This window comes from Colletotrichum gloeosporioides (assembly GCF_011800055.1).
Source record: "Colletotrichum gloeosporioides strain Lc1 chromosome Unknown consensus_63, whole genome shotgun sequence".
Taxonomy (NCBI): domain Eukaryota; kingdom Fungi; phylum Ascomycota; class Sordariomycetes; order Glomerellales; family Glomerellaceae; genus Colletotrichum; species Colletotrichum gloeosporioides.
The window spans coordinates 599,507-620,978 of record NW_025544708.1 but is presented as its reverse complement, the minus strand read 5'-3'; the positions used below and the strand labels follow the sequence as shown (position 1 = coordinate 620,978).

The 21,472-nt window shown below is 54.6% G+C and overlaps 4 protein-coding genes across 4 annotated transcripts; 2 read left to right on the top strand and 2 right to left on the bottom strand.

The window, feature by feature from the left end:
- Positions 1–6,615: 6,615 nt before the first annotated feature.
- Positions 6,616–7,650, top strand: GCG54_00003332 (uncharacterized protein; the record flags this gene model as incomplete). The annotated part of the gene is made up of 1 exon (XM_045403405.1): positions 6,616–7,650. One exon carries the CDS (start codon positions 6,616–6,618, stop codon positions 7,648–7,650), a length of 1,035 nt encoding a protein of 344 aa, XP_045261686.1.
- Positions 7,651–7,731: 81 nt separating this feature from the next.
- On the bottom strand, positions 7,732–9,350 carry GCG54_00003331 (putative efflux pump mfs2; the record flags this gene model as incomplete). Its single annotated transcript, XM_045403404.1, has 3 exons — positions 7,732–7,976; positions 8,029–8,676; positions 8,732–9,350. The coding sequence occupies 3 exons, from the start codon at positions 9,348–9,350 to the stop codon at positions 7,732–7,734; spliced, it is 1,512 nt and encodes a 503-aa protein (XP_045261685.1).
- An 836-nt stretch (positions 9,351–10,186) lies between these two features.
- On the bottom strand, positions 10,187–13,426 carry GCG54_00003330 (uncharacterized protein; the record flags this gene model as incomplete). The annotated part of the gene is made up of 2 exons (XM_045403403.1): positions 10,187–11,979; positions 12,169–13,426. The coding sequence occupies 2 exons, from the start codon at positions 13,424–13,426 to the stop codon at positions 10,187–10,189; spliced, it is 3,051 nt and encodes a 1,016-aa protein (XP_045261684.1).
- A 3,542-nt stretch (positions 13,427–16,968) lies between these two features.
- GCG54_00003329 (ADP ATP carrier protein) lies at positions 16,969–19,582 on the top strand (the record flags this gene model as incomplete). The annotated part of the gene is given in 6 exon segments (XM_045403402.1): positions 16,969–16,984; positions 17,107–17,183; positions 17,334–18,129; positions 19,064–19,070; positions 19,081–19,474; positions 19,535–19,582. 6 exon segments carry the CDS (start codon positions 16,969–16,971, stop codon positions 19,580–19,582), a joined length of 1,338 nt encoding a protein of 445 aa, XP_045261683.1.
- Between the last annotated feature and the right edge of the window lie 1,890 nt (positions 19,583–21,472).

Below are 21,472 nucleotides of genomic sequence, written 5' to 3'. Positions count from 1 at the left end.
TAGGATCCCCAACAACATCCAAGCTTCACCCCTGGCACTCGAGCCTTGGTCTGTTCGGTTGGTCAGCGCATCACCAAACGGCTCCCCTGCCACTAGCCTGTCGTCCGTCCTCTGGCCTCATCGTCATTGGACTTCTTCCGTGCCATCTCCGCCTTGGTCCCGGGGGGGCCAAGAGAAAATCCTCCGACGATACATTGACAGACCACTCACGAATCTGCAGTCCACCGCCCCATGTCCTTGACCATCAAGCATTGGTGCCTTTGCTCTTCACCAAGTTCCACCGTTGCGTTACGTCGCGAGGCTTGTCGTCGTTGCTTGTCTGCTTCGTCCTGTCGCTGCGATTCCAACCAACCAACCAGACAAGCCACATCCCCCTTTCTCCTCCGTTCCCCGACTCGCCTGCACATGGAAACGTCGTCATACCCTCGTCTGCCGTCTCTCACCACGTCGCAGAACATCGACTGGGGGCAGCATTGGCGTCTGATGTCTTCGCCTTCCCATATCCACCTCGCCTGGCCAACCACCACTGCTATCCGCGGGGAAAGACCATCGTCCCCTGCTCTCTCGACGGCCATGTTGCCTCGACGAGTAGCACCCGCGAATTCAAAGATTGCATTCATTGGGTCCCCATCAACCTCGACCGCACACAAGATTCGCTTCCCGAGATCTGGCATCAATCAGTATCCACTCCACCATCTGCCTTTCCACCGCCTGCGCACTCCTGTCTCTCCTCGTGACTCCAGCACCCGGTGCCTGACCTTGGCTGCTCGCATCCCGCGGCCCTTGGCTTTCCCCTTCCCCAGAACAAACAGGGGGATCCGCGGATCATCACAGGCGCACACATGCTGTCCACCTTTTTACCCTACTTCCAGTATCTCGCCATTAACCCTTTCGCGTGGATCCCATCCAGCACTCTTCCACGGGACAGACAGCCGCATCCAGCCAAGTGGCCGACCCATGGCCTCCAACTCAATAGCCGCCCTACTGATATTAACCCAGACCCATCTTCAGTCCGCCGTCTAGCCGACCCAGATGTTTCGCCCTCCGTCGCCTGTCTCTTCTCAGACGAGAATCGGGGTAATTCGAATCCGCTCCCAGGGCGAAACGAAACACCTCGCTCCTCCCTTCACTAATCCCCCCGAATCACATCACTCACACTCCAGGATCAACACTACACTACACAACACATACCAAAAATAGTGGGAACTGCACTGTTCCTTCGACAAACCAAAGGAGTAGGAGGTTCAACCCATTTTCGACACGCCTCTTCGCAGAAAGCCTCACGTCTGTGTTTGGACTGATCTTTGCTCTCCCTTTGACGTCGTCCAATCTCTGGATTTCCTCCCAACACTTGCTACACTTCCATTACGCGAAAAAGTCTTTCTCTCACACACCACAGCACAGAGCACTTCACCTCGGTCACCTACCCGTGCCAATCGCCCATCACCACCGCCCTACCAGTCCCCTTGGCATGTAAGGTGTTCCTGGGCAAACGAACCCGAGGCAGGGCTGCCCGTGTCGTTCAAACAGCCCGACTCTGATGTTTTAGCGAGAGGGGACGCCAGAAGCCAAGCTTTTTGCCTCTTGCCTGCCGTCTATTCACAAGCTTTCTTCGCCTTCTCCGAACGCTGCTGATGTCTCCGCGGTTTTACTCTGAGAGAAAAGCATAATTAGACTTGGGATGGGATGACTGAGCAGACTTCTCACAGCCTCACAACCAACTCGACTCAGGTCATTAGTCTAAGCCAAGCCGAGCCAAGTGAGATTTGTTTGACTGCGTTGATTGGCGAGCTCTCTGAATGACTCTCGTTATTGGCTACTACCGCACTTGGCAAGTGCCGGTTGGGATCGTTCGTCTTCGCTATCAAAATTCGTTCTCTCTAACCTATTCAACTTGAACATGGTTCAAGTGCCGAGGCATTATTTTTCCACGCAGCCGTTTGAGACAGTACGCAAGCGCCCGGTCTAGAGCCGCATTACTCCTCGGCGTCTGCTGATGGGGACAGGAAAATCTGACGATCGAGGCATGATGATAAACGCCAGGATAAGCGTGAGGCTGAACCTGAAGTTGAAAGACAATGACGAAGAGGTCGATAATGAACACAAGGACTACGACGACCACGTTCCATCTCTCGTACAACCTCAGCCCAATCCAGCCCTACAAAAATGCCGCTGTCTAGAATATACAACATGGCATCGGCAATTCTTGCCGGAGAGACGCACCACACTGTCCCCTCAAATGCCCCTCCCAGGCCCATTGCCATAAGTATGGCAAATGGCATGTCGCCGTGTTTTTCCAGACATTGATATAACAAAACTAAAACCAGCCGACAGCCCCGTCCGACTTCAGGCGAAACCCGCCGCCACCGCCAAAAATGGGTGCCCGGGGGGTTCATGCCAACCCTGCCATGCTACCGCCCTTCCGCACGTGTCATCGGCTAACATGCACCATTTTCGATCATGAGGCTCTTCACGTCTGGTCCGGGGTTGGACTAATGTAGAGCGCCAAGGGACGAAACACCCATTACTGAACGTCGACGGCGGCGTGTGTCACTTTCGGGATATGTTCTGATGTGAGGCGTGGTATTGATGGAGCCCTTTTCTTTCCTCTTTTTCTGCTCTTGGCCAAACGCATAGAAATATACCGAGAGAGGGGAGAGAGGATGGGGCTGATTGGAGACGTTGACAGCTTTCCTGGGTCTCAGGCGCCGGCCGCCTGTTTTATTCAGGCGATCTGCCAGTATCTGACGCGCCCGGCAGGGTGCAATGGGATGAAGACGTTTTGCTTGCCCGCCTGCCACTTTAGAGGGGCAAATTGTTGGAGGACGTTTGAAGTCGGCATTGGACAGCCGTGAGCTGGTTGAGCGGTGTGTACGAGCCGTCGTCGTCGCTTCTTCTATCTGTGTCTGGGTCCTCGCAAGTTGTTGAGACGATTACACAGCAGCAGCAATAGCAGTAGCGGCTCGTCACCGCCCCGCCTTGACGTTTGTGTGACAAGACGGGTTTGGACAGGACCGATTCATGATGACTGTCCGTGAGCATCGTCTCTTTTTTCAGCGCGGAGAAATTTCGTTTAGGCCTCGTTTGGGCCCCGTCAACCTTTCTCCATGCGATTGCTTGTAGCAGCGGAGAGAATGCGCGATGGTCGTCGGCATTGTTGCGGGACCGTCGATCCGGAGAGTTGGCGCCGAGAAGACTGGAGGCGTCTCGGGTCTCGGGTCTCGGGCCGCTTTCGATTCGGAAGAGGCTTTTGCCAGCGGAGAAATCGAAGACTGGTGTGGAGGTATGGTGATCCATGGTTGCGGTTGATGGGGAATGTTTTAGTGCAGAAAAAATGTGTGTGGGCACGCTGTGCTGGGCTTGTCTCTGTTTGCATGGTTTCTGCCCGTTAATTTTAGGATACTAGCCTTGTTCAAGTCCTGTGCAAGAGAGAAGTTCTTTTCAATTTGGAGTTCATCACAACCCTGATGTTGCTCGATCGGTTCGTTAGAGAAGGTTGACGTTCCTGATGCTGAATATATAGAGAAATCTGCAGCCCGGCAGACGACGCACTAGACATGGACTCTGGCTTGTGTTATTTTGGGGTACCCCTCTCCCCTGCGCCAATGAGCAATGAGTTCAAGAGTATCATTCATTCTTGCGGAAAGAATGTGAAGTATTGTTATAAAAGAGAAATCGTGCTCAGCAAGACATTTAGAAAGGGCACAATGCGCAGGTGTGACCCATCAGGTTTCTGACCTTTGCCATCAAAAAGACAGGTTTTTCTGGAACTTTGTGCCGTCCGCGTCTTGAGAGGAGTCTGCTCTGCTCGAGCCTCATCCATGAAAGCCAAGTATTCTAGTTTCGATATGCAAGAATACGAGACAGGCATTAGAGATGACAGACGGCGAGGATCTCGCAGACTTCATGTTGTTTTGACGGTACGGCTCTTGTGAACAACGCGAGACGACTGCCGCCTCTCATATTGATACTTCGTATGCATTGGCCCGCTTTGATGAGCGAAGAGAAAATCAGCTCTACAGTATCGGTTCAAAGGACTCTTCTTAGAATAAGATAGAAGCCTTTTCACAAGTTTCCGATTCCCCTCGTCATGTACAGTCGGCGCAAAAAGTCGGTCTAAAGTCATCTTAGTGTCCAGACCAACTCGAAATTTTCAACCAAGCAAATGCGTGACGTTTGGCGACCTTTTCGCAGTGCGCTACTGAGGAAGAGCCAAGATATAGTTAATACTCTTTTATGCATAATTCACCAAAGCAGTAGACTTCCATTCCGCTTTTTGATTCGGGAAGCCTTGTTTCCCCTTTGTTTGCCGTCATTTAGCTCTTATTCGTCGTTCGTATTCTCTAGTAACACCTAGGTACAAAAATCAGAAACTTTAGTTAGAACCTATAATAGATTATGTATTGTTGCACACGCAGAGAATTGCTTGTCTCGCTGAGTTTACACACTATCCGCACTCATGTGGTATTGGTTCTCCTTAGGGCATCTTCTACACTTGAAGTTCAGGGCCTATATACTTTTCGAGATCACCAACGCAACCAGTGATATCCTCCTCGAAGAGAACGGCCTTTTGACGACCTTTGCGCGTGTGTAACATCTCAGCAACACCACTTCCTGGATATATTCCGGTCATGGAATCTATGTTCTTAAAACTGTAGTATAAATGCTTCTTTTTGATCCCACAAGTAGTTCTGATTCTTCAAAGACCAATCATTATCCCCTTCTTCCTTTGTTGTTCCGTGATTTTGAACGACAGAGGAATGCAGTATATACGTGGATGTGTGACCGGGTCCTGCTTTCGTAAGTGCTTTTTTTTTGCGCAAAAGTTCTGCTTTAAGCATTCATGAGTTTCGGAATGAATAAACCTCAAGAGATGGTAAAGAGCGGTGATCACGAGCAATCAATCAAACATGCAAAGCATAGTCGCCCGCTCCTTTACTTTCCGGCTATCCGCAAGAAGCTCCTCGATTTCAAATGTGGATTCGTCAGATCGTCGTATTGCCGGCCTGTGTAGTTTCTCATCGCGTCCAGGTCGTGTGGCACATTTTATACGGCGTATTTTCTATATCAAAGTGCATCATGTATGCTCTGTCATCATGAGATCACACCAGTTATCCTGTACCTATTCTAAGCACCGGCGAGTCAAAGTATGATTGACTTTTCAGAAGAAAATGATTGAACGTTTCATCACGTCTATGTTTCTGAGAGTTCGGGTCGGATTGATCCATCGACAGCGGCCTCAATGAAGAAAAATGAATTTCTGTGGCAGGCGAAGCATCCTTTCGTCCTATCACTCATTGACCGTTGATAGTTCAGCCACGAATAACTGAGAGTTAGACCCCAACCTTAATTGAATTTGACAAAAGGTTCAATCATGATTTCGGACATCCATTCACCTGGTGGGTGTGATACACGAGGCAATACTTTCGAAAAAGAAGTGGAAGCTAGAGCCAGTAGACCGTCATTGCAACGAACAGCCAAATTGGCAGGACGAGTCAGCTTGGCCTTATAATCACTTCGGGGACTTGTCTTTCCAAAGATAACGCATGGAAAGCGACATTGTTTCTTGTCGTTTGATCTGTTGAAATGCTAGATTAGAAGCTTTTTATATGAAACCCTCCACATACCTCGTGTTATCAGCGCTCGTAAAGCCGTGTGCGTTTTGACTACGTTTTTCTTTACCACTTCAAATGCACCTTGAAACCTTCCACGATGATATTTTGCTCACGCCCAAAACTTTGGCGACATAAGACAGACTTCAGCGAGATGCCTCAACACATAAGACATCAACAACCCCCGGGTGGGGCCGTTCCGGAGCCGGAGTCAGTGCTGTCGAGTCGTTATCGCCGTCAACTTCGACTCATCTTCGTGCGGAGGTCTCTCAGCCGCATCGATTGTATGGGGACCCTGGCTGATAAGGCTGTAGGTAAAGTCTGGGGTAAAACTCAAAATCTTTTGACAATCCCGCTGAAGATCGTGTGACCCAACCGGAAGCGCTGGATTCTTGATTACAGATAGGTTAATGACCTCCCGCGATCCCCGCGGGGAACCAGGACCGTCTGGTACGACTGATCATTGGCTGAGCGGAATCGGAATTTTGATGCATATGCGGAGATCGAGCATTCATAATGATAGGAAAGTGCGCCGGAATCAACCCGTTTGCTCGGACTTCGATAGACACAATGAGCGCTGGCCTATGGGAAGATCCCCATTGAAGAAACATGGCAATCGCGCGCGATATCAAGGTCAGCTGGGTGATATCTCGTTCTCGCTGACGGCTACCCTTATCCTTCTGGAAAGGCCAAGATAAGCTATGATGGCGTTTGAGTGTAACCATCAGCTTAACGCATCCCAAGTTGCAGCTCTTCGCCCAATAGACTAACAGAACATGAGATACAACTGTATATCACCAATGTAATGACAATGCCGGTCTACCCCTCGTCTCATGCAACGAGCTCCGCGTGGCTGGCTGAGACGTCGGGTATCAGACGAAATATAAATAACAGGATTACCGACTACTACAAGCGCTATCATCAGGTGGGAGATCCCAAGTAAAACCCAGGGTCTCGTGCCTGCCATTGAATTCACATTATACTGTAATATCTATACCTCAGCATGTTTTCTCGTGCTGCCCACAAACCAGGCGCCAAGTTCATCTACGGCATCTTCGGCGTCCAGTACGCAGGCGATGAACCCGCCAGCCGCCAGCTGGACCTCATCCGGTCCTTCGACGCCCTGATCGACGGCAAAGCACACCTCGACCGCATCGTCTACCCCACCAAAAACAAACCGTTCGGCACCCAGATCTGGCTATCATACTGGCACCCCGAGACGTTCGCCGAGTGGTGGGCCAGCCACCCCGTGCAAGACTTTTGGAACAGCCTACCCGACGACGCGGGCGTGTGGCGCGAGACACTGACCGTCGACGTCGGCCGCACCCAGAACGCCTGCACCGCCGACCTGAAGAACGGCGTCAACGGCCTCGGGGAGAAGGAGATGTTCTCTGAAAAGATCGGCTACTGGGGCTGTCTCCGCGACCGCCTCGCCCAGGCCACCGCGGATGAGAAGCTCTCTTCGCCCCTGGCCGAGATGCCCGAGCGAGTGCCAGAGTCAAACGAAGTCCGGCGGGGCCGCACGACCATCACCAAGGTGCCGGACAACATCTGCTTCCTCGTCGAGGGTCAGGACCACTCCGCGATGACGCCCACGGAGAAGACGTACTGGTTCGAGGAGTTCGACGAGCTGGTGACGGGGTGGATGCACCACCTCGGTGACAACGCGGCCGCGAACGGGCTGCTCGACGTCAGGATGGGCTACGTCCCGGAGCACGGCCGCTTCCGCGACCATGAAGGGCCCGTCAACCTGAACCACAACCGCAAGATTGAGTTGTTTTACTGGATGGACATGAGCAAGTTTGAGCAGGCTGGGCGTGTACACAGGGGCCATGTGAAGCTGAGAAAGAAGTGGATGGAGGCGTACTGCCCGGTTGGGCCGATGGGGAATGGGGTTGGGAAGATCACTTTGTGGGAGGAGACGTCAATCTTGAAGAGTGAAGATGTTCAAGCGGAGTATATTGGTTGCCGAGAGGGCACTGGTTTTCTGGCATATGACGGCAGTGCTGCTGTTGAGAGCACGACGGTGGCTCGCTGATACTCGAGATAATGCACGTAATAACAACCCCTTAAACAAGCCGTTACTCAAGTGCGTCTCCCTTCGTCAATAGCGGGTGCTCTAGTAAGTCGATACAGCTCTGGCTCTAAGCCTGGCGCCGTACTTCCATAGGAAAAGAGGTAGGGTGACGGACAGCATCGTGCCCACCAGTGCCATCAGGCTATTGGCCCAGCCATACCCCAACGCGCGATACATGCTGGGCGCAAAGAGCGGGAACAAGAACGCCGTCAAGCTCTCGACGAACTGAGTCGCCGCCATAGCGCTGGTGGTGTGCTCGCCATACGTATCGATGACATAGGCCGTCACTTGTACGAGACTTAGCTTCCGTCTTGGGAAAACGTGGCATCAGGGACTTACAAGGCATGTCGCCCAGCTGCAACCCGAACATCATGATGACCACCCCGACATCGACGACCATCCAGTGCAGCCCATATTGAGCTGTCCACCCATAGATCAAAGCTCCGACCCAGCATGGCACGATGCCAAAGTACATCAGCGTGACGCGGTACTCCGGGCTCGGCTGCTCCCGTCGCCGGTAGAGGTAATCCATCGCCGGCCCACCAACCTGCGCGCCGATCAGCTCCCCCAACGAGCACGCAATGTAATGCAGCCCGCTGATCTCCACAGACTGCCCGTACCGGTGCTTCCACAGGTCGGAGAACGTGGACAGCACCACGTACAGGATGCCGTAGTTGAAGCCCGACAAGACGGCGGACACCTGGATGATGGGGTGGAAGAGCAGAAGACGGAGGGGCCTCGACAGGGCACGCGCCAGGACGCTCGAGGCGGATCTGCCCGCGTCGACTCGCTCGCTGCCCGTGTGGTACCGCGTCTCTCCGGTCTCTCTGCGAAGGCGCGCAGCTCGCCGGCGGAGGATCAGCGGGGCGTAGGACTCGGGGAAGCTGAAGAAGGAGACGAAAATCATGGCGGCTTGGAAGATGGACGTCGACCAGAACATCCACCGCCATGTCGTCCGCGCTGCTATGAAGCCGCCAATAATAGGTCCTGGCACACGTCAGCTTGCCCCCTTGTCCTCACATCAAAGACGGAGCAGACTCACCAACAGCAGCACCGAGCAGCGGAATCAGCATGTACATCCCCAAAGACCGCCCCCTCTGCTCCGGCCGCCAAATATCACCCAGAACACCCCCTCCAAGCGCATAGATCGCACTCGCGCCAAAGCCCGCCAGGAACCGCGCAGCAATCAGCGTGCCCTTCGTCTTGGCGAACCCGCACAGCACGTTCCATATCAGGAACCAGACGCTCGACGCGTGCAGCACGACCTGCCGTCCGTAGATCTCGGACATGGGCCCAATGATGAGCGGGCCAAAGGCCGTGGCGAGGAGGTAGATGGACAGCGCCATGGCGGACTCGGTCGGGGACATGTCGAGCTCGACGGCGATGTTGGTCAGCGCAGGCGCCATGATCGTCGAGACCATGATGCGGTTGAAGCCCGTGGCCGAAAGAACGTCGGTGACCATCCACTTGCGGCCGGCGGGCCAGTCGAGCGGGTTTTCGGGGTCGTGGGGCTCGGCGAAGGTTACCAAGAAGGGGTCCGAGTCTTTCGGGCGGGTGGGGCCGGTGCTCGGTGCCGGGCCCGGCAGGGCGGCGAGTTCGAGGTCTGTTGGACCGGGGGCCAGCAGGATCTCATCTTTGCCTTGAGAGATTTCTGGGGTCATTTTACCAATGTTTGATGCCTCAATTTGTTTTGTTAGGAATCGGTAGTTGAGAAATCAAGTCGGCACTTACAATCCGTTGGGTAAACGAGTCCAATAAGAAGCGGATGTTGAAGTTGCGGTGCCTCTGCTGGACCCAAACCACCCGTGTCAATGATAAGAAGAAAGAATATTGACAATTACATGCCTCGATATGGGTATTGCTTCCTTTTTGGACATCTTTGCTCGGGTTCTAGCGAAGGATCTTCGGAAATAAAGGTGATATCGGGAAGGACCGTTGTGCGTGCCGTTCCTTCGGACCCGAGCGCACTCCGCGCGGCGGTCACCAGTGATGTTTCCGATATGACTGCATTCGTTTAACAATCTAGACTTGCATTAGACTGCCTGTTCCGAATGCTTCTTTGATTGGTGCTCTTGTGACGTCTGCCTGGCCAAACAATGGGAGGCAGCCAATAAGCACTCACCTCAAATACAGGATAGAATGGTCTGCCCGAACAACACCTCCCGAGAAAGTCTGCCCGAACTACTATTCCGAAGTCCACTTCCCGAAGTTGGCTTCCCGATCTGCATCGCGTAAAATCTGTGCCATACTGAACATCGTCGTACCTGCCAATTCTATTTTGAGCCTAGTCACAACCGCAACAGTTGGTCAGTCTCAACACTTTGGTCACGTAGACACATTTATAGGTTATTGGCCCCGGACGGGCGTTGTCAATATTATTGTAAGCAAGCAAGCCGCGACGCGCCTGCTGTATCCTAATTAAACCGATGCAGGTTAATAATGGCCCGTTTCCAATGTGTTACTCTAGCTCGATAGACTGCACCATTCGCGGCGGTAGTCAATTCCTGGTACCCACGCGTCTTCTGCGCGTCGTTGAAGCAATATCCGCTTCTCCAGCCAGCTCGTCCGCATCATTGTCCTCGGCCATCGGCGTATCTTCACCGGTGGCGACACTAGCCGGTCTGGTGTTGCCAGAAGTCGACGCATCTTGTCCTGAGCGACCCTTCTCTGCATTACGGAGCTCTCCTATGATCTTCTCGACCTCTCCAGCCATCGACCTTGTCGACCGAACCACGGCATCTTCATCAACCTCATATCCCAGGGCGTCTGCTCCTTCCGAGGTTTCCATCCTCACGAAGGACGGTCCTGGCCCACGGCTGGGATTCAGATTGTACATGACGGCGTTTGAGAACATATGGAAAAGTTCCCGCTCAAGCTGTGCGCTGTTGATGATGCTCTTGGGGGGGACCAAGTCATCGCCAATGGGCAGGATGACCGTGCCCGTGCCTGGGTCTCCGTCTGGAAGAGCCTTGGCGGCTTCCGTAGCTGCCCGGTTACCGTGAGTAATCGCTGCCCGAATAGATTTAATGTCTTGAGGCTGCAAGATTAAACCCTTGTAGCCAGGGGCGTCGCGTTCACGGATTGGGTTCGCGAACTGATTGGCAAATCTGTGTGCTGAAATTTGATCGAGAGCGGCGGCACTGACACGACCAAACTGGCGCGTCCAACTTACGGTGGTTGGCGGCGCTGCAGGTAGGTCTGTCGGCGTGTCCTGTCGCTTGCGCTTATGGGCCAATCGGGACGCCACGCCGCTGGGTGTAATCAAGTTTCTGCGACTGGCTACACTTTCATCTGCAGTCGTATCTCCGGTCTCGTCGTGCGGCTTGGGCGTAGCCCTGGGCGTCACCCTGGGAGTGGCATTCTCGTCCTTAACTCTCGGTGCCAGATCAACGTGGTCCATGGAAAGCTCGTCCGTTTGAGAAGCGACTGACTGGCTCCTACGCGGCACGCCAACAACTGAGGATGGCGTGCTGCCAGCCCGAATCTTATTTGCACTGCGGGGAGGCCGGCCGCGACCTCTAGGCGTCTTCGTCTCGGGCTTTGTGACCGGCTTCGGGCTAGACTTCTTCGATGGTTGAGAAGGTGTCGATGTGGGCAGTGGAGCCGGCTGCTGAGGCGGGCTCAACGGCTCATAAGCGGGGCTTTGAATTTCCCTTCCGGACGGTCGAGGCGTGGAAGGTGTAGCTTTATTCGTCCACTTGGTTCCGGAGCCCGTGATCAGGAAGTTGGGAGGCGCAGTGACAGGAGTTTGCGGCGGTGGAATGGGCGTGCTTGCGGATCTTTGCGGTGTTGGCGTTGCAAGCTGCGGAGCCAGATGAGCTGGAATGGCAGTGTGTGGCTGCTGTTTAACGAAGGGAGAAGTGACACGCTTTTGGTTCTCGGCCGCTTTGGGAGGCTGAACGGGAGCAGGCGTGGGACTAAACTGCTGCTGCGCATAAGGTGGTGGTTGCGACTGAGGCCATCTCGTTGCAGCACCTGCATTTGGTGCTGGAGGACCGGATGGCGGCGTAGGTGATGCAGCCAGGGGCCGTTGGGGAGGTGGTTGGTAGCCCGTTGGCGGTTGCGGTGGTTGTGGAGGCTGAGGAGGTTGAGGAGGATGAGCGGCTGTGGGATGGCTCTGTTGATGTTGTGCGGGTTGAGGTCGGACCGGAGGGGCAATCGGCGTCGTGGAGATCGGCCGACCCGGGGGTTGGATTGCAGACCCTTCCGGTGGGCCCTTTACGGGGGTTGAATGCATCGGTGCAACCAGCTGCCCCTTTGGCTGCGTCTGTCCATGAGGCTGCGCTTGACCTTGAGGCGGTGGGCGAGCCTGAGATTGTGGTTGTGGCTGTGGTTGACCCTGAGGGGGTACTAGCATAGGTTGTGATTGCTGAGGATACCTTTGACCTGGACTCGGCTGGATAGGTACGTGTGGAGGATGTGAAGGGCCATGATATTGACCTTGAGGTTGAGAATACCATTGTGAAGGATGATGCTGACCAGGCGTAGGTTGTCCTGAGGTCACAGGCACTTGTGGAGGCATTGGGCGGCCAGGCGTTTGAGCAGTTGGCTGATAAGGCTTCTCCCACTTGAAAGTACCTGGGGTTGCTGGCTGTGCAGGAGTTGGCGGGCCAGGAGTACGCGTCTTCGAAACACTGTCCGGTCTGGGGGAAATCGCTGGCAGAGGCACTGGCGATGTCGACTGCCCGGGCCTCACTGGTGGTTGACCAGCGCCAACAGGGGGCTGCAAGACCTGACCAGGGCCATTGTGAGGCTTTGGAGGTTGATGCGGCTTGGAAGCTGGAGCATTCGCAGGAGCAGGAGATGCCCCGGCAGCCGCTGCTGCTTGTGCAGGAGGCGGAGGCGGCGGCGGCTGTTGGAAGGCACCCGCAGGGGCAGCCACATCTCGCCTGGCAGGCACGGGTTGCGGAACCGGTGGTGGTACCGGCGTCGTAGTCGCAGGTTGCTTGATTTGAGCTTGAGGAGGCAGAGGTACCGGTGTCGGAACTGGCACTGGGGTTTGCGTCGGAGCTGTGCTCTGTGCCAGGGCGGGTCTGATTTGCCTCGGTGGTTCGACATGAGGCGCTGGCATCGGAGGCTTGACCTGCGGTTGCGCAGCCGCGGCCTGCACAGGATTCGGGAGCGTAGATGGAACCGGGACCGGCGTCGGCGTTGTCTTGGGCCCTTGAGTACCGTTAGGAGCTGGCGGGCGCGGTGTTGCAGCCGCCTTCGCCTTCTCCGCTCTCTCCTCAGCATCCAAAGACGTTATCTCCCCAGCCAACACAATGAGTCGTTCCTCCTGTTCCCTGATGCTCTTCACAGCCGAATCTCTCCATCTGGAGTATAGTCTTTCCACGAGTGCCGGATACTCGGCGACCTGTTGCTTTGCCTCCTTAAGGGTGGGAACGGGTGGACGATTCAGTTTGCGTCTCTTAGAATTCGGAGAGGTCGTTGTCCCATTGGCGGTCGCCAGTTCCTCGGTCCAGACATTGAGAAAGAGCTGTCGGAGTGCGTCTGGGGTCAGACGGGCTGCATCGTAGGAGGCATCGGTGTTGATCAGCTCATTCTCGACGAGAGCTTTCGCGGCTCGGTCGAAGCCATCGGTGGTGATGCCGGTGCGGGCGAGCTCCTGGAAAAGGAACAAGGTCTCGAGAGGAGTATGGGCAACTGAGTGACTCATCCCCCAAAGTCCTCCTCGCCAGCGATCGAGGGGACCGTCGCGACTCTGGAGTAGATGAATGGGCGCCAGGTTCTGCATGTCAAAGGTCAGAGAGGTGTCATGTTTGATGGGGATCGCAAGGCTGAACGAAGGTCGCTAGGCAGGACGTACTGGCAACCGCTACGAGAGCTCTGAGTGGATCAGGGCATCTATCTGGGCGCGTTTGGGGGGTGTAGGGATGGCAATAGGAGCCACACCTCTCTGCGCGCGTCGTGGGCGTGTCGTTGGGTGATGTTTTTTTTTGGCTGCTGGGTGAGGATGATCACGTGATACAAGATGTCGGAGATGGAATTTTTTCTGCTGGATGCTGGTCGCAGGCGGGCCACTAGGCGGTCGATGAAATTTTCTTGTTGGTCGGTGGTGTCGGCAAGGTTTGGAGTATGAAGATGGGGAAACAGAACAGAATCTGGAGCATCCGGCGGGCGGGACGATCCTTTTACGCAGAGCAGCAGCTTCACACGCGGGCAGGAGGAGGCTCAAGAGTGACGGCTGGACGGGAAGGCACCTCAGCTCAGCTGGCCTGTCATGGAGCTGATGGTCACGTGTAAGCCTGCCGAGAGCTTTCCCTCACCAGAGGTCAGGCTTAGGTAAGGCAAGCAGCAAGCGGCTGTTCCTGCCTTAGGCGTAAACGCCGTCTCGAAATCCGATAAACGATGCACCAATAGGAGGCAGGAGGCATGAGCGACGACACCGACAAGGTGCCTGCGCGGAAAACAGCAAGGACCACCTCACCCACCAGTCATCACCGCCCACTGTGCCGCGGGTAACCTACGCCGTAAGCTGCGAAATGGAAGCCACGCTGTTTGCGGCCCGCCGGCGCTTCTCTTAGCCAGAAAACGGAGCGAAGTGAGCAGCAAGCCCAGCGCGCTCAGTGCCTCAGTCGACTGCTTAGTGCCTCACCCCTGCCATCAAAGAAGCCTTACCGCACCTTAGTCAGACCGATCAGTGGCTTCCCACGGGTCCCCATGTTTGAAAAGGAGAAGCTGAGGTGGCAGTTGCAGTCTCCAGTCCAGAGTCCACTCGAAAGAACAGCTGGCGAAGCCGGCCAATGGCAATGCCAAGGAATGGGCCGTCTCAAACCCTCCTCGTCCCGGTATCCCGGCCTCCCGCACTCACTTAGAGGGTCCCGAACCCTTTCGGCATCGCAGCCTCACCCGGCAAAAAATTTGGCTTTGGCCGGACGACAAGAAGCACGTCCCGGGCACCGATTCAATGTTGACGGAGCATCAGTACGGACACGTAAGGCATCCCGACGTCGCGTCAAACAAGGCCTCGGCCAAGGTGATACAGCTGGCGAGCCTGCCCAGACCATTCTCGCCGACGCCGGTATCAGGATGCTGCCGTGTACGAGTAAGGAAGCCGTGACGTCGTGGTCCGGTGCTGGACATGTGTAAACAACGGAGTGATGGCCCCGGAACCGTGCCCGTTCCAAATGTCCTGCCAGCAAAAGTCAATGGGTGCTCGCTGCATGCTGCTCCGACTGAGGTGCGGCACAGGATGCATGTTCCATAGCCGCATCCGAGAGGCGAAAAAAAAAAACCACACACACACAATCCCTCCTTATCAAAAGATGGCAAATTTTATATTGGCCGTCATTGAAGGGTCCCATAGATCTGCCGCATTATTTCCGGACAGTTGTTTTGTGAGTACAGATTTGCTACACACCAAACGAGAACAGCTTTGGCCAGATGCCCGTCTTCATTGTCTGGATTTCGACGTTTGCCCGAGAGCAGTATTCTCACCAGGTCGGCCGGCAATCACCCACTGCATCGGTATCCGCAATTGAGCCCGATTCACCAGCCTGTGAGTTGGGCTGGCTGTCCACGCAATGGACCGAGATGCGCACTGGGAGACCTGCCATTTTCGCTGATTAGACCCGAGGGGCTTGACTCGGCTGCAGTACCTGGAAGGGAAAGAATATGGATACGCAGGCAGTGTCTCCGTGTTACATACGCAATACGTACTACGGATACATGCTGAATAGCGACCCCTGAAGCCTGTGTTTTTCTCTCTTTCTTTTTTTAAGCTCGGCTGTCTGGATGCAGGTCAATGGCGGATTGCGAAATAGCGGCGGCGGCTCAAAGGATTGGACGCCGTGCGTTTTTGCGGGCTGGCAGGACCCCAGACACTGGAGGCTGCCCCGTCTGCTAGCCAGGCTGCTTGGCATCGGGACATGGGAGCAGACTTCGGGATGATGGAAGCGACGGGAGTCCATCGAAGAGGGGTTTTTTGATATCTACTGCTCTGCACGTTGCGTTGTCTGTTTCTGCAGCATATCCGGGGCAAGTTGCGGATATTCGTGGCAGTCAATATTTTGACACGGCTTGAACAAAAACGTGATGTAAGTTTTCTTGATATACCTACATCCATATGTGATGTGCCACAGCAACAATGCCTATGACGATGGAACAGCAAGCACGCAACCCAATTGCTGTCCGAACAATGGTCATGGAATGGATTCTCATTACCAAAGGACTGGCCGTCCAATCCATGCTGCTGTATTTGTTTGGCACCTTGGGCCCTCACTTGCACCGTCCCGTTAGCCGAAAACAGGCTCTCTGATGCCATCCAGAGACACGGCATCGATTGGAAACACTGTGGCAACTCGCTGGAAGGCGCTTCCCAGCGTCCGTCCAAGGCCTGGAGAGACAGCTGGAGGCTCGCGGCTACGGCTATGGTGCGCTCTCGTTGCAGCGGAGTCCCCGTGCAAATCTCGGGGTGAACCGGTATCTCAATTCCATGGCAGACTAGCGTGACAGCCTCAGGCAGCAAGCAAGCACCTGGGCTGGGCTGCTAGCCTGCCACTCACAGTGCTGTTGCCCGGCCAGAAAAACTTCGTCGACCTGCACCTTCCCAGCGAGTGAACACTGCAGTGTGTGAATTTGGGGGGAGGTGGAAGGGGGGCGGGTGGGGCCCCTTCCAGACTCTGGAGCCCCGAGAGGACACGGCGGACTGTGAGTGTGGAGACGGCGCCCACCTTCGCTCTCCCACCCTGAGCCTGTCTGTGGTGGCCCTTGCTCCTTTTTAGCGCGCCCGGAAAGATTCGCTCAAAAGCTGTTCCTTCTTCGGCCACCCTGCAGGAATTTTTTTTCCCTCCCTCAAACCTGCTACAGTCGGAGCACTTAAATTCTCTCGACTCGCACTTTTCCCTCACATCCTTCTCCTTCCTCCGTCCATCTCCGCTCATTCTTTTCTCCAAGGTTGATCTTTTGAGAAGATACCACAGCCAAGATGTCTAAGGAAGAAGTCCGCGTTCTGGGCATGCCGGTAAGCTTCACCCTCGCTTCCCCTCCTTCTCCCGACTGCGCGAAATAAAAGAATTGCCTCGCTGTCGTCGACGCCGCCTTCACTCACCAACGACCTGCCATCTCCCGCCATCGATATCAACAATGCCTTCAACTGGAAGGTTAAGGTCTTCGGAGCGGCGACCTGTTTTGATGCGACAATGGCCTATCACAAGCTTATCGGCGGTGGTTGAAACGACTCGATGCCAGCGACGACAATTCTTTTCGGCACCAAGCAATGGGATACAATCACATCAAGGAACAACAGCACGCTAACGTCTCACTCTCTAGCCCTTCATGGCCGACTTCCTCAGTACGTTCAATTGATCTCGACATCGACGCTTGCTCTCCTCAGCTCCCCGGTTTCGGCGAGCTAGTCGGGCAGGCGCGATATACACAGCATCATTCCTGAACACGAACTAACAATTGCAACAGTGGGAGGTGTCTCTGCCGCCGTCTCCAAGACTGCTGCTGCCCCCATCGAGCGTATTAAGCTCCTCATCCAGAACCAGGTTAGTGGGAACTTTTCTGCGATGTTGACAGTTGGCCAGCCAGGTCCACTCGGGTACCCCCGGTAAAATGTCACTTCGCTTGACACGTGACCCTGGCCCCTGTCACATTCAACCACAATCCATCAGCTACAGCAGCTAACAACCTCATAGGATGAGATGCTTAAGCAGGGCCGTCTGGACCGCAAGTACGATGGTATCGCCGACTGCTTCAAGCGTACCGCTGCCGACGAGGGTGTCATGTCCCTGTGGCGTGGTAACACTGCCAACGTCATCCGTTACTTCCCTACCCAGGCCCTGAACTTTGCCTTCCGTGACAAGTTCAAGAAGATGTTCGGCTACAAGAAGGACAAGGACGGCTACGCCAAGTGGATGGCTGGTAACCTGGCCTCCGGTGGTGCCGCTGGTGCCACCTCCCTCCTCTTCGTCTACTCCCTGGACTACGCCCGTACCCGTCTGGCCAACGACAACAAGAACGCCAAGAAGGGTGGTGAGCGCCAGTTCAACGGTCTCATTGACGTCTACCGCAAGACCCTCGCCTCCGACGGTATTGCCGGTCTCTACCGTGGCTTCATGCCCTCCGTCGCCGGTATCATCGTCTACCGTGGTCTGTACTTCGGCATGTACGACTCCATCAAGCCCGTCCTCCTCGTCGGCTCCCTCCAGAACAACTTCCTCGCCTCTTTCGCTCTCGGATGGCTCGTCACCACCGGTGCCGGTATCGCCTCTTACCCTCTTGACACCATCCGTCGTCGCATGATGATGACCTCTGGTGAGGCCGTCAAGTACAAGGGCACTTTCGACGCCGGCAAGCAGATCATCGCCAAGGAGGGTGTCAAGTCTCTCTTCAAGGGTGCTGGTGCCAACATTCTCCGTGGTGTCGCCGGTGCTGGTGTCCTGTCCATCTACGACCAGCTCCAGGTCCTGCTCTTCGGCAAGGCCTTCAAGGGTGGCTCTGGCTAAATGCCATGACAACTCTCCGTGTATAAACACTTCATCTGGTGGCGGGTTGGCAGTTGGCGAACACCCGGGCTGTGGGGATTCGTGGCTGTGGCTGGGATTAGATGAGGAAATGGTTGACAAAAGGGGTGGGATGGAAGTTGCGGAGGGACTTTGATACAGACATGGAAGGTTGTCTGGATCTGCTGGTCCTACGTGGTTTAGACTGGCATCTGGCAAGGCGTTCTCTTTACCCATGACCTGAAGAGCTTTGCTTGCTACCTAATCCACTGTAATTTGTACACTAAAGCAATTTTCGATTGCATGCCTTCACGCAACCCTGTCTCCGCTGGACTCGACCGTCTTCTGGTCTATCCTGATGGATTTTCCTTGGTATTGCATGACACACACGCTTGATAGACCCCTTCGTGGTAGAATGGGAAGATTTCCTTGGTTGAAACTTGCTCTGTCCCGTGTCTGTGATTTTGTTGTGATCTAGATCCTTAGTGGTGACCTCGCTTGCTTCCTTTCCTTGTTGCCATGTGGCTCAAATATTGAAAGCTCTGACGCCGCCCGGTGATTGGCTAATCCAGTAGTAGGCGCCCGGTCGTCGCGCGTGCACTCCAGAAGTCGCGTCTCGGCTCAAGCTTCCCTTGCCTTCCCCCACATGCTGCTACTCCCCGCCTAGATCGCCTGATCTCAAGTCAGATCAGATCTCGGACCTACTTTACGCTGCAGCACCCTTGACCTGACACCTGCCATTCCTCTGTTTACCTTGAGGGTCGGTCCTTCCCGAAGAGCTGGCACAGTCTTCTCTTTTCTCCGCAGGCCGTTCTCTCTCAGCCCACTCCTCGGACGTGCCGCAACACGCCACCCGCGCGCCCTGAACTACACACACGACGACCTCACTCTCCTCGACGGATACACCTGCCAGTCCCCCAAAGACCGCAAGTATGCCCAGGCCACCGGCGCAACCCGCCAAGCGCGGTCGCCCTTCCAAGTCCACCCAACCCACCTCGACCACCGCGTCCACAAAGCGCAAAGCCACTGCCCCCGCGCAGCCCCGCAAGAAGACGACGGGCCCGTTCGAGCTCTCCGACAGCGACGCGGCTCCTGCTGCCCGGGCTGTCGACGAGGAGCAGGAAGAGGATGAAGAGGAGGAGGAGGAAGAGCCCGAGGGCCCGGAGAACACGATTCCGCCGGAGCTGCTGACGCGGCTGCTGCACGAGTTCTTTGAGAAGGACGACACGCGACTTAGTAAGGACGCGAACGCGGCGGCGGGGAAGTACATGGATGTGTTTGTGAGGGAGGCCATTGCGCGGTGTGTGCACGAGAGGCCGGGCGGATTCCTTGAGGTGAGTGGCCAAGATGAGCTGTTGAGGGAACAGGGGAGACGGTTGCTAACGTGTGTTTAGGTTGAGGATTTGGAGAAGATTGCGCCGCAGTTGCTGATGGACTTTTGAGGGTGGGACTATGTGTTTAATGAGTTATGATACCCCGGGTTACTTGCTGCAGAAATGTCGGAGGAAAGAGAACACGGTGAGTTCGTCCTGTGGAATATTGGGGCGGGAAGTTATATCGTCAGAGATCTATAACGACCTTCTCGATCCTGATACCACATTCAGGCCATCAACTTACGCTTGTGTTGCTTTCGTCCAGCTCTTTTGCCTCATCGCGCCGTGAAATTCTTCTGCTCCCACATGCCGTCCTCGCATGCATATATAACACCATGTTTACTCCTCTCCCCTTAGCTCTTTAGGCAAAGTCGGTACCTTTAGCGGCCATCTCATCTACCTACCCCCTTTTTGCAGCCTGCCTTGCAATCAGTATGCTCGTCTATGCCAACAGTTGAGGTCGCCCAGACCTGTGAGAATCCACCAAGTATCTCACAGAATAACAGCAGAAAGAAAGTGGGGAGAAGTGAAAAAGCGTACGAAGTGACGCCATGCGATAGACGGGTCTGGGCTTTGATGTTTTGTACATCGGCGATTAAAGTCGAGGATACACGGCAGGACAATTCTGGTGGTACAGAGCCTGATTGCGGTGACGGATTCGGTTCAGGTGACAGACATACTGCCATTATATACATCATAGATGGCGAGCGTGGCCACAGATGCCCGAACCCCCCGTTGGTGGAAGACATACATTCACCTCACAGAGCGTCCAGACACCCGGGTAATTTGCTTGAGAGTCCAAACGCAAATAGATGGCAACAATTCTGCGTCCGTGAGCGCATCCGGGAGCTGTTCGGATAATGAACTCAAGTTACTGGCGTTGATCCGCACGCCGCATCCATAGATAATCGGCGAACGAATAAGAGGACCAGGAGTAGGGGAGAAGGACGCCTGATTCTACGTATTAAAACGCGCCAGTGCCACAACGTTTTCTGCTTGTGACGTCGTGTACTGCGATGTTCATGTGCTCATCATGGATCCAAACGAGGCAGACATTGCTGGGTTCTCATTGGGTTTCCCGCGATGTTCCAGAGGAGATTGATAGGTTTTATAAAAGTGACAGTCACCGGGATCCGCTCAACTATAGCCTTCTCGGATGTCATTCTCAGTTTAGGATTTAAGTGTTGAAAACCGCTCAGCTGAGGGGATCGACAGATGTACCAGCGACGTTAATTACGCGTATAAAAGGTAAGTTCGTGTTGAGAGTATATGAAAGCACACCAAGATGATGAAGAAGAAGACTCGATGTCGGGTTATGTGTGTGAGCATGGCATCCATCGACACATTATGTCCAAAGGCAGTTGTATGTGGATGAGAGTCGGAGACTTAGCTTGACGATATTGTACCCCTTCCTGTCTCTCGCCTCCAGGTGCTTAAACTCAACGTATCATCCGACGACAGTGTTCGGACCCGTCCTACTCCTCCGGGGACTGTGACTGTTACAACTTGTCTGTGGCGATGGTCATAAAGACAGGTGACGGACGAGATGAAGCCACGGAGTCAGAAGTATGGCCGTCTGCTAGGACAGTTGTTGGAGATCGAGCTTTGTTCGAGTTTGCTGTTGCTGATATACTCTGGTCTTAGCAGCTGCAGCTCATCTTCGAATTCGTCCCACAGTCTTTCCACGGTCTAGTCCTCATGATCACAGAAGGAATCGCTGCCGAGGCATTCGCCGAAAAGACATGGTCTTTATGATTCAATTAGCGAACGCTGACTTTTGATGACAAGCCGGCCAATCGGGGTAGATTTGGTGACAACAACCCGAATTTGTTGTTATTCGAAGTGAGTCCATGTTAAAGCGCTTCTGTTTCTGGAAGATGAGGATTCAGAGTATGCTGCAGTCTTTCGAGACCCCGTATTCCTTCAATAAATCGCCAGGGTCAGCCGCGAGAAACAAGG